This window comes from Carassius carassius, chromosome 35 (assembly GCF_963082965.1).
Source record: "Carassius carassius chromosome 35, fCarCar2.1, whole genome shotgun sequence".
NCBI lineage: Eukaryota > Metazoa > Chordata > Actinopteri > Cypriniformes > Cyprinidae > Carassius > Carassius carassius.
In genome coordinates this window covers 25229602-25245950 of record NC_081789.1, presented here as the reverse complement: position 1 = coordinate 25245950, position 16349 = coordinate 25229602, and the positions used below count along the sequence as shown (strand labels likewise).

The following is a 16349-nucleotide window of genomic DNA, read 5'->3' as shown; positions in this document are numbered from 1 at the left end:
ATTTTTTTGCTTATTTTAATATATATATATATTATAATTACATAATAAATATTCAAATAATTTTAATTTTGCCAAATTAAAAAAACATGTATTTAATCTTTTAAAATTTTAGAGAAAAAAATGAATTAGCGTTAAATGTATCTTCCCTTGGTGACTTGCACAGCTCTGATGTGTGTGTAAGTGCTGAAGTTGGCCAGGCTGAGCTGTGTTGGTGTGAGCTGCACTGCTGCCATCTGCTGGCTGTAATGAGAACACATCACATGCTCTGACAGAATCACCACACTAGAGCTGTAATCAGGCCTTAAAAGTTAGGCCCGAAATGACCCGAGCCCGACAAGTACATTTTGATTGACAGCTTTTTAAAAGCCCGAACCCGTTTACAGCCCGACATTATTCAAATGTGCGCTCACACACAGCTCTTTTGCCTTTTGTCAAGAATTAGTCATTTATACGTTTTAACATAATTTATTCATAACTAACGTAGACTAAATTAAATTAAAATACATTTTAAATTAAGATAGGTATTTGGCAATAACGAAATTAAGATAAAGGCTCCGCCGGATTTGCTTCGACACTAGCAGCTGACATTTAATAAAAGAATAATGCCAACATTAGCGTATATACTCTGTCCACATTATGCATTTAAGACTCAATGAATATTTAGTTATCATTCGAAAAACCTTTACTCACAGAGATTAGGCTAGGTCTACATGTTTTTGTGGAGGAAAATGATTGAATCCACAGTAGATGTCTTCAGTGTGTTCCTGCGCTCACTGATGGTGCGTCATTATTCACTCATTATTCTCATTAGAAACATGGTCAAAACTTTTCCACACCCCAGACTTTGCTTTAGTTGCTGGTGCAACCAAAACGTAATCGCCAGAGGCAAGTCTCCGTTACACCTACTCAGCATCTATTTTCGCATCTTTCTCGCGCTAATCGAAACACGTCACATGACCGCTCGTTTACCTCACAAACCGGAGCGCAAGCCCGAACCCGGCCCGAGCCCGCGTAAGATGATATAAATTAAGACCGAACCCGTCGGGTCCCATCGGGTTCGGGCAAAGATCTTCAGCTCTACACCACACAGCTTCTGCTGCAGACGGCCAAAAGATGAGAGCTCCAACCCCACTGCAGACACACAGATAGGGGAGAGCAGGGGCGAAAGTACCATTTTTCAGAAAAACATCATTTTAAAAGATAATGTTGTAGACAGAGATATATTTCTGCTGTGGCCAGTAACTCAGAAGTGTGGTCTATCAATACCAGGTGGTATTTTGTAGAAATGGTGAAAGGCTTCAGTATAATTTCAATTTGAACATAGGTTGCACATTGTTACTTTTGACCCCATCGGTTGGGACGAAAGTAACACAACAATATAAGCTAGATTTATTTTCTGTTACTCTTATTTTTATTAAGTATACCTGACTATGACCTTGTTAATATGTAACTGCAAACATATTCTGTCTTTTATTTTTGCAAAAAAAAAAAAAATTACATATTTATGTTTTTATTTTAAATTTAAGTTTCATCAAATGTCTCAAAACCCGACTGTACAAACTTTATTTTTTTATTTTTTTATTTCAGTGTATTTTTATAAAACATTTTTTAAACAGAATGAACAATATAATAATTAAATTACATTGGCATAATATACATTCTAAACAATGTAACAGTAGGCCTATTCATGTTTCCATCCAGTTGCTTTTATGCATAAATTCAAAATGTGCATTAAAACATCTGGAAACACTGCAAATTCATAGCTGAAGGTGTAAAAGCTAAGGTATGGCTAAAACCTAAATATAACTAACAACAACTGTTACTTTCGTCCCGACAGGAACTCCTGGCATTTAAACCTGATTTACTTTTATACTAAAAAAACTTTGATAATGCAAACTTTAGGATGTGTTAAAGCACTAAATAACCTGTAGATTGATCATTACTGTGACACATGAAACAAAAAAAACAACACAACTAATTAAAAAAAAATTACAGCTTCAATAATTTACTTTTTGTACTCGAAAACAGTTTTACCGACCTAACTGCGGGAAATGATGAGGAAATCATGTGATATTTCTCAGATCCATCAAGGATTGAATGCTGAATATACCGTCATAGCTGGGAATGCAAATGCAGTAATAGGCTCTGAGAAAATCGCTTTGTTACTTTCGTCCCGCGTTACTTTCGCCCCGGTTCTCCCCCACACACACGGGAGACAGACTGAAGCAAGAATCACAATTACTGTCTGTAGTAACCTATCACATGTCCTAATGTTATAAATATCCCTAAATATCTAAAGCCACTGCTCACTTCACCTCTGCTGCTGTTTAGTTTCCAGTATTTTCGTGTCTCCTTTCTGATCACTCACAGTCACCATGTCACACGACCTCAAGAACTTCTGCAGATGAAAACACAAAGATCCAGATTACTTCTGAACAAAATCACACTTGTAAAACCACCTACATTTGTGTTTTTTAGCACATGCCTTCATGAACTGTATTCAACATAGACATTTCATCAATAAGTGCATTGCTCTGGGAATCAAATCTATTAGCTTATATATATACACACACACACATGTATAAGCGATGTACTGAAATATAATTACAAGCACTTCATACGTTTCAAAGGCTTTTATCGACAATTACATGACATTTATGCAAAGAGTCAGTATTTGCAGTGTTGGCCCTTCTTTTTCAGGACCTCTGCAATTCGACTGGGCATGCTCTCAATCAACTTCTGGGCCAAATCCTGACTGATAGCAACCCATTCTTTCATAATCACTTCTTGGAGTTTGTCAGAATTAGTGGGTTTTTGTTTGTCCACCGCCTCTTGAGGATTGACCACAAGTTCTCAATGGGATTAAGATCTGGGGAGTTTCCAGGCCATGGACCCAAAATTTCAACATTCTGGTCCCGAGCCACATAGGTATCACTTTTGCCTTATGACACAGTGCTTCATCGTGCTGGAAAATGCATTGTTCTTCACCAAACTGTTGTTGGATTGTTGGAAGAAGTTGCTGTTGGAGGGTGTTTTGGTACCATTCTTTATTCATGGCTGTGTTTTTGGGCAGAATTGTGAGTGAGCCCACTCCCTTGGATGAGAAGCAACCCCACACATGAATGGTGTCAGGATGCTTTACTGTTGGCATGACACAGGACTGATGGTAGCGCTCACCTTTTCTTCTCCGGACAAGCCTTTTTCCAGATGCCCCAAACAATCGGAAAGGGGCTTCATCGGAGAATAGGACTTTTCCCCAGTCCTCAGCAGTCCATTCACTATGCTTTCTGCAGAAGATCAATCTGTCCCTGATGTTTTTTTGGAGAGAAGTGGCTTCTTTGCTGCCCTTCTTGACACCAGGCCATCTTCCAGAAGTCTTGTCCTCACTGTGCGTGCAGATGCGCTCACACCTGCCTGCTGCCATTCCTGAGCAAGCTCTGCACTGGTGGCACTCCGATCCCACAGCTGAATCCTCTTTAGGAGACGATCCTGGCGCTTGCTGGACTTTCTTGGACGCCCTGAAGCCTTCTTTACAAGAATTGAACCTCTTTCCTTGAAGTTCTTGATGATCCTATAAATTGTTGATTTAGGTGCAATCTTAGTAGCCACAATATCCTTGCCTGTGAAGCCATTTTTTATGCAACGCAATGATGGCTGCACGCGTTTCTTTGCAGGTCACCATGGTTAACAATGGAAGAACAATGATTTCAAGCATCACCCTCCTTTTAACATGTCAAGTCTGCCATTCTAACCCAATCAGCCTGACATAATGATCTCCAGCCTTGTGCTCGTCAACATTCTCACCTGAGTTAACAAGACGATTACTGAAATGATCTCAGCAGGTCCTTTAATGACAGCAATGAAATGCAGTGGAAAGGTTTTTTTGGGATTTAGTTAATTTTCCTGGCAAAGAAGGACTATGCAATTCATCTGATCACTCTTCATAACATTCTGGAGTATATGCAAATTGCTATTATAAAAACTTAAGCAGCAACTTTTCCAATTTCCAATATTTATGTAATTCTCAAAACTGGCCACGACTGTATATATATATATAAGAATTTGCTAAATGAGAGACGGGAAAGACAAAACTGTTAGATAAATGCTGTTTTTTTGTTTTGTTTTTAAAGAAAGATCATAAAATGCATCATAGTTTCCACAAAAACATACAAAACAATAAGCAATACAACTTTGAGAATAATCAGAAATGTTTTTTAAGCAGCAAATCAGTATTTCAGAATGCAGGAATAACTGTTTTAAAATATATTCAAATGAATATAGTCTTGGTAAGCATAAAAGACTTCTTTCAAAGACCAAAAATCGTAGTGATTCCAAATGGTAGTGTTGTTTCAAACAAAAAACAATACAGAAACTCAGGCAGTATTTGTGTAAGTGTGTACATTGTTCAGAATTGCACAGACTTATGACTTATGTTTGAAAATCTTATGTTTAGAAGTGCAAAAGGAAACACAGTAGAGCAGTTCTCCTTTCTCAAAGCCCAGATCATCCAACTCTACATGCCACAACCTATACACACACACACACACACACACACACACACAAACACCATTGGAACACATGAAACTGCTGAGAAACTATACATATATAGACGTATAGACAACCCCAAGAAGAAGTGTGAAGGGGCGGAGCTAAAACGTGGGCACTGCATCTCAACCAATGAGGTGAAGCGAGTGGAATGTCTAATGAGGTGTGTTTTGTTATTATGGATTGAGCACATGTAAATTAAAATTACATTTATGCATTTAGCAGACGCTTTTATCCAAAGCGACTTACAGTGCATTCAGGCTATCAATTTTTACCTATTGCGCTTGATAACGCAGTGCTCTACCAATTGAGCTACAGGAACACATGTGTGGCATTAGGTTAACTGCAGCTCGACAAAAGGAGTTTTTCATGAACAACCAACCCATTTTAACTTTTATTTGTAATTTGAAAAGAGTTTGAATTTGAATAGAAGGGAATAACAGATTTTTGTAACCTTTATTTATTCCTTGTTGGATTTGGTGACCCTGCTGTTTATCTGCAGCTGTTCACATCAGACTAAAATGCTTTCTTCGACATCAAATGATGCATGAAATTTAGTTTTCCACAGCATAATATGATAAAACCAACGACGTTGTTTTGCAAACAGAAGTCTTCAATGTCTCAAAGCTCTTTATTTTAGTCACTAAACATTTCATGAAACTACATGAAATCCAAGGAACAATGCCATAGTAATTAGGGATGCATGTCTTGATCATTAAATCCCTCCTCAGGTCTCCATATCTGGGATCTGCAGCTGTGTTTTGAGGTTTTTGTCCAGCAGCATTAAACTCTGTACCGCCAAACTCCTGCAGTCTGCGTCACAATCATTCTCTGCCACATCTGCACACAATAAGAGATTTATGAATAACATATACATACTCAAAACACATACAGAGTCAAACAAGCACTGTCTTACCTGCTAGCCAGGCTCTGGTCTCCATCAGGTCATCACCGAGTTCAGTGAGTAAGTTTTCAGCTGGCATGCTTAGAAACACAGCACAAACTGCAAACATGACACCCCTCCGCACCATCCTACAGTTTAAGCCAGAGAGAGAGCATTAGATCATGTAGGCATGTTATATAATGCATCCTAGAACACAAACTTACTGGTCAGTGTGGAAGCGCACGACCCAAACAAAATCCAGCAGAGCTCGGCCCATCTGAGACGCAACCTGAGCAAAAACAACAGTGATTATATGAAGTACGCATCACTAACAGGACTGCACCATTCGGGGAATAAATCAAATTGTTTTTTATTTTTAATTTTGTGATTGTATATCAATATGGCTATAAAATAAGAAATAGAAGAAAAATAATAATTATTACAATTTAATATTTTTATTAAGTATTCTGAATAAAAACAAAATGATAAATATTACTTTTTTAATATTCCACTGTAAAATAAATAGCATTTAATAATAATATAACAATACATTTGTTTTACATTATAAAATTAAAACTACAATACTGATATTTAATATATCAGTTTTGAAACTTGCTCTTTTATTTACATTTAGCAGACGCTTTTATCCAAATGAGGACAGTGGAAGCAATCAAAATTAACAAAAGAGCAATGACATACAAGTGCTATAACAAATAGATTTTATTATACAACAATTTTATTTGCATTAATAAAAAAGCTAAATTACTGCATTTATTTTCATAATGATAACTGAATGCTTATGTGTAACTTACTGCAGAAAGTTTAATTCTGCACAGATTATGTAATGCATATTGTGTTCGTGTATGATTGTACCGGTGCATTGACGGCCAGGTGCATGAGCAGCCCAAGTGTGTGCAGCAGCCTTCCTAGCACCAGATGATCACCCCCCAGAAGGTCAAAGGTCACCTGCGGCCTATAACAAACCATGAAATCAGTGCAATAATGTAATACAAGCTAAAGAAATTGTATGCACGCAAACAGACCTGTCATATTTCCTGAGCAGCGGGAAGAAGAAGTATCCAGCGACCAGAGCGTAGCGGTTGGGAACGGCTCTAACAGATTGAGTCCCACCCTGAACGACATCAATATTAGACATCTTTTCATTGTTAACAAGTTAAACGCACTTTTGTAAGGGCGTCTCACTTTGCTAATTCGCCTGGTTTTGCTCTGGATTCGTTTTTCTACGATCTGCCGCCAGTGTGTGATGTCATCACACTGCTCCCGAGGTGTCACTGCACTGATTGGCTGAGCTCCAGTGTGCCTATCTGTGATTGGCTCAGACAGTTCCTGGGCAGAGAGAGCAAGGACCTGGAATAGTAGAAGTGATAGATTATTGATCCTTCAGAAATGATGTTTATATGCTGCTTAAGAAAATGTCAGATTATCATCAATGTGCCGCTTAATAATTTTGTGGAAAACATGACATTATTTTAGGATTCTTTGAATCGGTCTGACCTCCAGAATGTCCAATCTCTGTCTCAGGCTGTAGTTGAGAGAGTAGAACTCTGTCGTCCAATACTCTACAACCTACAGAAGAAAAAAAGCAGTCACTTCCATGTGCTTCTATGTAGAGCTGAGTAATCGTCTGATGTCATCGTCTGATGTCTCACCGGTTTGACGTCTGTAACAGTGAGGGCCACCATGGCGTTCTGCCGGAGCGTGTGGAAGTGCGCTGTGCTGTATCTGTCCTCCAGGTGGAGCAACACTTTACCAAACTGAACACTCACCTGTGTACCACACACAAGCTAATGAGTCATTATGACATTTGTAAGAGTTTTAACCATTAAAGGTCTGCTGCGATGACCTCTGACCTCTTGTGTGGCCTTCACGTTCTTCCTAAGAAGAGCTTCCGCAGCTTTCAGACTCAGTTCAACCCTTTCAGCATCATCAGACGACATTAATGCTGCAAACAGGGAGGATCTGGTCAATTCAATAACCTGAGAAATGATCTCAGATGAAACTGAACTGCAACTAGACACTTTCAGATCTTCGCTCTCAGGGCTATTATCCTTAACTCAAACTAAAACTATTAAAAACATTTTGTAAATTGAAATAAAGCTGCAAAAATACATGAATATTATATTTCAGTTAGTTTATAACATTTAAACATTTTCAGTAATTTAAAACACAAAAATTACTAAAATTATACACACACACACACACATACATATATATAAACACATACATATATTAGTATATTATTAGATTTTTTAAAAATTAATTGCTGGAAACTATAAAATAAAATAAATAAAAATTAAAAGTAAACAAACAACATATAAAATGAAAATGAAATATAACTTGTGTTAAAGAAAACTAAAAAAAAAAAAAGTTAAAACTTAAAATATTTAAAAATAAAAGCTACCACAAAAATAATAATAATAATAAAAAAAAATTAAAAAAAAAAAAAAAAAAAAAAAAATATATATATATATATAAAATAACAATAATAGTAGGTAAATAATGCTAAAGAGTGTAGATCACCTTCCAGACAGTCTCTGATGTAACGGGGTGGTGCTGATTTCTTCTTCTCCTGATCAGCTGACATGTCATATGGAGTCAGATCATCATCACTTAAACCATAGAGATGACATTTCAAGAGAAATGTTATTAGCGAGCAACACCACTGAACTTACAGTTCTTACAGTTAATCATTTTATTATTAGTCTATAAATCCTTAAATAATCTTGCACCATCGTATTTATCGGATTTACTACACCCATATACTTCAAAGCGAGAACTGAGATCAGGAAACAAATCCCTCCTTCGTATTCCTAGAACCCGCTTGAAAAAGAGGGGAAATAGAGCTTTTGAAGTGGTGGGCCCCACTTTATGGAATAATCTTCCTATTCATCTTAAAATGGCTTCCACTTTATCAGAGTTTAAAACAGCTCTAAAAACATATTTGTTTGGAGTGGCTTTCAATGTGTAATTTACTTGAACTTATCTTTTTATGCACTTTAATTGATTGTTGATAGTGACGTTGTTGGTACATTACGTATTTTATCGTGATTACTTTTAATGTGTATTTACTTGAACTAACTTTTAATGCACTATATTTGATTGCTGATAGTGACGTAGCTGGTTAGTATGTATTTTGTCGTGATTACTGTACAGCACTTTGGTCGGCTAAAAACCGGAAGTAAATGTGCTCTAGAAATAAACAAACTTGAACTTGAACTTCTCATGTGTGTTTATGACAGTGTAGATGTACCTGTCCAGTTCAGAATCAGCCTCCGGCTCCGCTGACTGACCTGCTGAACCCTCAACTTCAGACTCTGGTGGAAGACTGAAACAAAAATAAGCTGTCACATGGAGCTCATTTTCATTCCAAAATAAGTTCAAAATCACATGGTAATTGCTGGTTCAAAATTGCATTGTAAGAAAAAAAAAAGTTCGGTCTAAATGACATATTTTTTTTATTGCAAAATACCAGTAAAAATAACCAAACGTTTGCAAACATTACAAACGCAATAAATATGCAGTTTAACTTCACAAAAAAATCCTTTAAATGTTAAGGTGTACAGAACAGGAATTAAAAATAGTAGTGAAAACAAACAAATTATAGTGGCTTTCCATATAAATGACATTTATTATAAATCCCAAGACTAAACAAATGTATTTCAAGTGATTGTGGGAAATGTGCCATACAAATAAACTTCAATGCTGAATGAATCCAGGTGTTTTCCTTGCTTGACATTAACTGCATTGTATAAGTGGCTTTGGAATATAAGCCACAGCATGTTTAAGATGATTTAAAAAAATGTACTAGAAAACACAAGATACTGATGTGAAGTGTGTTTTTTTACCTGGTGGAGTTATCAGGCTGGTGTTGCTCATCATCCTCAACAGATGGAGAGTCCACTAATGACTTCAGCTCTCTGATCTCCTCATCCGGCTCATACTGACACATAAAACAGCAGCATTAGCATTGAAAGAGTCAAGGAATGAAACAAATCTCTCAAGTTCACAACTGTAGTCAATGTAAATGTTTAAAGATCCAAAAGGCTCACCTGGAATTTTAATTGTGATCCTGGCGTGTCTAATTTGTGACTGAGACACTCGCCCACAACCATTCCCATCCGACGAATACGCTCAATATTGCTGTCCAGGCGACACTGGACACCTCCCAGCATGCATTGCAGCATCTCTGTTGGACACAAAACCTCACATTAGACCAGAAAACTGCAGCTGTGCATGCTTTTGAATGTGTGCGTGTGCATTACCTTGCCGTAGTTCTTGTATTTCAGCATGGTCGAGGAAAGACACACACAGCAGTAGAACTTTACTGACGTACAGCTGCTGTTCAACAGATGTGTGTTTCACGGCACTGCTGTTACACCACACCTGACACACACTCCGAAGGACCTACACACACCAGTTAGAACTCCTCTTAAACAACGTCTTTTGCATTACATACAAAAAAAAGACTTCTTAGAATTAATACAGGACCACTAGTGACGCAACAGACCATCATCTTACCTGTTTAAGCAGCGTCCTGCGCTCTGAATCCAGAGCCAAATAACCAAGAACAGACTTTAACAACCGAGTCTGAATTTAAGGAGAAACGGGGGGGGGGGGGGGGGGGGGGGGGGTTCTGGTATTACAATCATCATGAAAATATTGTGTTTTAACAAAGAATTGAAAATTAACATTCTTCTTTTATTTCTCCACTCACTGGATGCTGGTACTGCTGCAGTAACAGTTTATGAGTGAGAACAAACTGAGCTTTCTTATTGGTCACCACCAGGTTTCCCATCAGCCTGGACACAGCAGCCGCCCTGAAACATACACTCATGTTAGAGTCGACTAACAACTCATTCATTACCGTTAATGGACCTCCTCTTTTACCCGCTTAGGCTGCGTATGAGTCCCGTGATGACACACTCTGTGCACCTTTCTGGAACCTTCTCCAGCAGTCTCTGCGTCACACGCTGCCACAGCGGGTCCACACGGGTCAGGGATGAGAGCCGGGGGACCAGAGTCTCAAAAATCTGAGCTACACACACACATACATACACACACGCAGACCCTAATGCAGCAGACAGGTTGCAATCAGTGGAAAAAATGCATTAGTAACTTAAAAATAAAGCTTACCGCTGTATCCTTGAATACACACTTTTCCCAACACTTGAGCCACAAACCCAAGAGAGCAGTCATGTCCCGCTATACCAGAGAGATACACATGAGAGATACAAAAAAAATAGATGGACATCAAATATGCATTAAATTATGCGGTAGATGCACCAGTGCATTAAAATTCACAGTGGTTGCAATAATGCATTAAAATATGCAGTGATTATGAAGCATGAAAATATCCAGTGGTTATAATGATGCATTAAAATTTGATGTTGTTGTAACAATGCGTTAAAATATGCAATGGTTGCATGCATCGATACATTAAAATATGTAGTCTTTGCCATCATATATTAAAATATGCAATTGTTGTAATGATGCATTCAAATCTGCAGTGGTTTTAAGGATTCATTACAATATGCAGTGGTTGCAAACGTGCATTAAAATATGCAGTGGCTGTAATTATGCATTAAAATAGAATACGGTTGCAACAATGTATGAACATTTTCTGTGGCTGCAATGATACATTCATATATAATGCATAATATGCAGTGATTACAATGATGCATTAAAATGTGAGTAGTGTTAGCTTGATGCATAAAAAAATATTGGTTAAAATGGTTCTGGAAATGATGCAATTTCTGCAATGACGCTTTAAAATATGCAGTGATGCTTTACAAATGTGGAGGTTGCAATTATGCATTAAAATTTGAAGCAGATGCAATGATACTTTATTTATTCCTTTATTTACAAGTATTTCCACCCTGAATGTGTGTGATACCTCTGAGAGCATGGCATGTCTTCTCCAGTGTGTCCAGTATGCTGGTGGCCAGCAGCAGGTAGTACTGCTGTGGAAGGAAGGCGTCAGGTGTGTTTGCATGCAGATGGTTGCAGGTAATAGAGGGCAAAGCTGCAAGGTTGCTGATGATGATGGTCTCTCTTAGCTGGGCATTGTCTGAATAGGCTCCGCCCACCTCACATCTGGACCACAACAACACCTGGAGACGACCAGCAGAGAGGAACTTCTCCAGTACAGACGCACACTGCTCCAGACCCACACTCTCTCTGTGTGTGGAAAAGAGACAACACATCATTAGTACAGATAGACAGATGATAGATAGATCGTGATGTCATACCCTGTGGAGCTGATGGTGTCCAGGAGAAGCAGCAGTGTTTGGTCCGGTGGACCCTTGAGGAACATCTCATCCCAGAGCTTCTTGATCTCCTTATCTCCACACCATCTGCTGAACCAGTGCGCGCTCACCAGCACCTGGATCGCGTGAGTGAAGTGATGGCGCCTGAACTCGCTGTCCTCTAGGTAGCGCGCGAGTGTGCGCAGCGCGTGGACGATCTCCGCGGAGTCTCGTGAGGTGGAGAGAGTCCTCAAGCACGAGCCCACCTCAGTACCAGCGGAGCCCATGACGTCACGGAACCGATGCTTGGCTGAAGATTCAGTTCAATGCAGCATCACTTTTGCAACTGAATAAATACAATATTAGTGCCTACATTGAGCAGCTGGACGAAGACTGTTCATATCAGGATCATATGAACCTGCATGTCATATTTAACCCTGGACCACAAAACCAGTCATAATGGTATTTTTTTTAAATCGTAAAGCTGAATAAATAAGCCTTCCATTGATATATGGGTTGTTAGGATAATACAAAATACTTCTGAGATAAAGCAATTTGTAAAATCTAGAATGTGAGTGTGCAAAAATCTAAATACTGAGAAAATCGCCTTTAAAGTTATCCAGATGAAGTTCTAAGCAATGCATATTACTTATCAAAAATGTAGTTTTGCTATGTTTATGGTAGGAAACTTACAAAATATGTTCATGTAACACGATCTTTCCTTAATATTCAAATGATTTTTGGCAAAAAAGTAATATACGGTATATTGTTGGCTATTGCTACAACTATAAATACACCCGTGCTACTCATGACTGGGTTTGTTGTCCAGGGTCACATATAATATTTTAAATGAAAACACAAGATGCAGTCGTTGACTAACAGTAACGAGCTGCAGAACTGCAACACCTCATGGGATAACTATATACACTCTATATGAATAGCACAATGTTAATATGTTTATAGCTATATAGCAAACATACTTGCCGAGTTAACTTGGTTATAGTTTTAGTCATTCCGTTATATTAAATCATGAAATATCTGGCAGCGTCAGTCGTGTTGACATAACTCCACGTGATTGCGCTCTAGTAGATGTCCGTGTAGAAGCAGAGCGTCAGAACAAACGTTCCTATAGTAACTCAGTTCCATAACAGTTCACTAGATGGCGCTACAGGACACGTAAACAAACCCTCCAAGGCTTATTGTATTTTAGTTAATTACTTTTTGTTAATTAATTTATAATCAGGTAAATAAAGAATAAGTAAATCAATCCTAACAAAGCCATTTGTACTTCCCCAAAACTGAATAGTATTTAAAAATAAGTAGTTTTCCCCCATATGTGAACAAACAGCATAAATATTGAAATGATTATATTATTAATATAATAAATTAATCACCTACATTTAAACTATTTACTAATAAATATATGCACTATGTATATATTATGTATGCATATGTATTATATGATGGGTAACAGCATTTAGTTGATATTGGACTGAATGAAACAGAACCCATGTGACTAATGAAAATAAGCAACTGTTCAGTATTGTTTGTTACTTGAATGGGCGTGACTTCCAGTGCCATCCGCTTCCAGTTTTTTTACTTGTATAAAAACAACCCGTCATGCTGCTTGATATTGCAAAATTATAATTATTAATAAATTATAATTCAAATTATATATATTTTAAATATTGTTTTAATTTATTATAAACACACTGATTTGTATCGCAAATAGTTTTACCGTTTATGACACTTTATTTTGCAATATAAGACGGATAAATAACATAGGCCGAGGGATTTCAATAATTGCATCTGCTTTTAAAAAGGTCTTTCCATTTTATTTGTTTTCATTTATGTGCACAGTTTGCTGTACAAGCTCAAAAAAAGTACATGGTGTTAAGTTGTAAAATAGGCCCAAAAATATGTCTCTCTGATCAATGTTAAGCATAAGAACTTGCATTTTCACTTGTATTTCTATTCTTTTCTATTTTGGTGTTTGTGTGAAGTAGGCTCAATGATGCATAAAAAAGAAACATCCATAAATAACTTATTTGCACTTAATTTATTGGTGACTAATTTTATTTTCACTTGTATTTTAACCTTCATACAATTATTTGAAAATCTATAAGACCCCGAACAATAAAAGATACATCTTATGGTGGGGGGGAATCTTCAAAAGAAAGCAAAACATTCAACAGAAGACAATACTGATATCTTTCATTTATACAATAACCTTAACGAGTAAACATTTCTTTTTTTTTTTACAATTGTATCCTTCATTACGAGGAGTCGTTTTTTTGGTTGTTTTATTAACATGTATTTATAACTATCATTAGTCTTTTATTACAGTCTAAGTGGCAAGCAGAACTCCTTCTAAGCGGTGAAATGTTGTCTTTGGACACTGAAAATGCGTATTAACATATCTTAAATCATATACAACAGCTGTTCAACACCAGACAGGTCAAGAGCAGTAGATTCAGCTCTTTCCTAATTGTCTCTGTAAGGAAATTAAGGAAAGAGACAGACGGCGGGAAACGCACGTATTCAAAAGTATACAGAAGCAAAGTTTCCCGCGCTTTAAGTTATATCAGTCATTACAGTAGCTTTTAAACAGCCATACAGACGTCACGTGACAGCAGCGTCTTCGAATGTTCATCGTCTTGTAAGAAAAAACTGATAGGATGGCTCTTAAAAGAGTTGGGGGAAGGAAAATGTGAACTGCAGCGTGCTTTTCCACAATCCAAAAATCTTTAATTTAAACTCTCCACTGGATTTTCCAGAAAAAAAAAAAAAAATCAAACATGCTTGTTCCAGATGAGCGGGATGTACTTCCATAATGGCGCGCTGGAACAGATGAAATCAAGTGGAAGACAAAATTAAACGGAATCTTAATTCCATTTGTCCATACAAATACGATTCCAAGAACGAAAAATACAAACTTTCTAGATCAATATTTACACCAGATTTCACCAGAGAGAGAATTTTGAAAAGCAGAAAGAAGCAAGTAATTTTTTCCCGCGTGTCAGTCAACGGTTCGATTTCCCTTCAGTGCTTCAAGTGTCCGCTTCTTTTTCCCGCCAACGTCGATGGAACAACTTCACTTCATTTTCTTTCAAACAATTTAAATAGCAAACAATATTATCTCAAAAAATAAAATTAACCAGAGTGCAATGAACATTTCCAGTGAGTTTTAAAGAGTCTTCTGTACAGAAAATCAAAGTCTTTTGGAAAGAATCCATGACAGGAGGCAGCTGACGAATATCCTCCGCAAAAAAAAAAGCAAAGGACCGATTACCTTACCCACAATGCAACATTGCGAGCTCCCTTGGTGGGCGTCGACCTCTCTTGATCCTTTGCCTTCTGCATCATTGTAATAAATAAGAATTTTAAGGAAAAAAAAACGCAACTGAAAACAGCACTAACATTTTGCAAAAACTCAATTAGGAGCTTTAATCGTACGCACACGCTCAACCCTCAGGTCAGCAAATGTCCCTCACATGGGCCAACGTTGTGACTGCTTAAACCAGACTTACACTGGTAACTTAAACTATTTTCTTACACTGGAATCCAGTCTATGAATTGTGAACACATACAAAGAGGGAATGGGCACCTCAATCCCAAAACAGAGGGAAGTCACAGGAACCGAAGGACAGGGCTGTTCACACACACACACACATACACATTCAACTAACAGTGCTCTGAATTATTAAATTATTTGATCAAAATAATGATTGGAATCTTCACATCATCTGCAAGTCTGTTCTTTAAGCCTCTCGCCTCCCGTTTCAGTTCATAAATCAGGGTCATTGCCATAATGATTATTTGACCTCCAGGATGGAGGGGTTACACTCCATGATGGCGACGATGATGCGGTCGATGTAGTCCTGCAGGCGGAAGTTGATCTCCTCCTGTTTGTGGATGGCCTCCATCAGCTGTACACAAACATGTTAAATATCACAAAGTGTTCATATCAATAGCATACATAATGGTGCGTTCACACCAAAGGCAAATGAAGTGTTAAGCGCGAGTGATGTACATGTTAAGTCAATGCAAAGACAGTCTGCGGCGTGAAAGATGCGAATGAGGCGGCGTCAAAGACGCGTTGCACGCGAATGACGCGGCGCAAATTGAGCGTTTCGGGTGTTTTGACGAGTTGAAATATCTGAACTTTGGCGAAACCTTGCACCGCGTTAACCAATCAGGAGCTTGCTCTGGTAGTGACGTGATTACGACGTAGCGAGCAGAGGCAGAAATCCGAAACAACTATGGAGGACAAAATCATTGTCACTGTATGTGGATACTCAGAGCTGTACAATACATCTTCGTACTTTTATAGAAACAATGGCTCCTTTTATCATTTGCAAACTATAACAATCTAAACTTGAACAAAAGCCACCACTGCCTCCTTTAGTTTTCATTTAAACATATTAAATAGCCACATTAATGTAGTTCAGGAAAATGTGTAGGCTTATATAACCCGCATTACAATGAATGTCCGAAAGACTAGCCGAGTTGAGAGTGCTCTCGTCGTTAACATGAGAACTGAAATCGGCAGAACACATTTTTAAATAGGCACTGTCTTTAAAAATAAACCGCATATTTGAGTTTAAAACAACTACATTCTCGCCTGAAATACTTCTAAAACTACATTTCATGAG

At 37.7% G+C, this 16349-nt stretch overlaps 2 protein-coding genes across 4 annotated transcripts in view; both read right to left on the bottom strand.

The window, feature by feature from the left end:
• Positions 1 to 5157: 5157 nt before the first annotated feature.
• Positions 5158 to 12792, bottom strand: telo2 (TEL2, telomere maintenance 2, homolog (S. cerevisiae)). Of its 2 annotated transcripts, none has more exons than XM_059525161.1 (21): positions 12675 to 12792; positions 11698 to 12040; positions 11343 to 11626; positions 10583 to 10651; positions 10337 to 10484; positions 10164 to 10266; positions 9968 to 10036; positions 9712 to 9853; positions 9499 to 9635; positions 9295 to 9389; positions 8700 to 8774; positions 7970 to 8058; positions 7300 to 7391; positions 7099 to 7215; positions 6944 to 7015; positions 6632 to 6796; positions 6472 to 6560; positions 6302 to 6401; positions 5653 to 5717; positions 5462 to 5577; positions 5158 to 5385 (listed from the first exon to the last, which is right to left on the bottom strand). In XM_059525161.1, exons 2-21 carry the CDS (start codon positions 11979 to 11981, stop codon positions 5273 to 5275), a joined length of 2424 nt encoding a protein of 807 aa, XP_059381144.1. In that variant the 5' UTR covers positions 11982 to 12040; positions 12675 to 12792; the 3' UTR covers positions 5158 to 5272. The 2 variants fall into 2 exon arrangements, with proteins under 2 accessions (XP_059381144.1, XP_059381145.1); XM_059525162.1 differs by having other exon boundaries at positions 12679 to 12790.
• A 946-nt stretch (positions 12793 to 13738) lies between these two features.
• Positions 13739 to 16349, bottom strand: part of rab11fip3 (RAB11 family interacting protein 3 (class II)) — a 34427-nt gene continuing 31816 nt past the window's right edge. For both annotated transcript variants that reach the window (XM_059525155.1, XM_059525156.1), the window contains one exon: positions 13739 to 15623. In XM_059525155.1, coding sequence (XP_059381138.1) covers positions 15510 to 15623 — 114 coding nt within the window. In that variant the 3' untranslated portion in view covers positions 13739 to 15509. The remainder of the gene's footprint in view (positions 15624 to 16349) is intronic.

Coding starts and splice junctions, on each gene's coding strand:
- telo2 (XM_059525161.1), bottom strand. CDS start 11,981: ATGGGCTCCGCTGGTACTGAGGTGGGCTCGTGCTTGAGGACTCTCTCC. Junction 11,627..11,697: donor GACACCATCAGCTCCACAGG/GTATGACATCAC, acceptor TTCCACACACAG/AGAGAGTGTGGGTCTGGAGC. Junction 9,636..9,711: donor AATACAAGAACTACGGCAAG/GTAATGCACACG, acceptor TGTGTCCAACAG/AGATGCTGCAATGCATGCTG.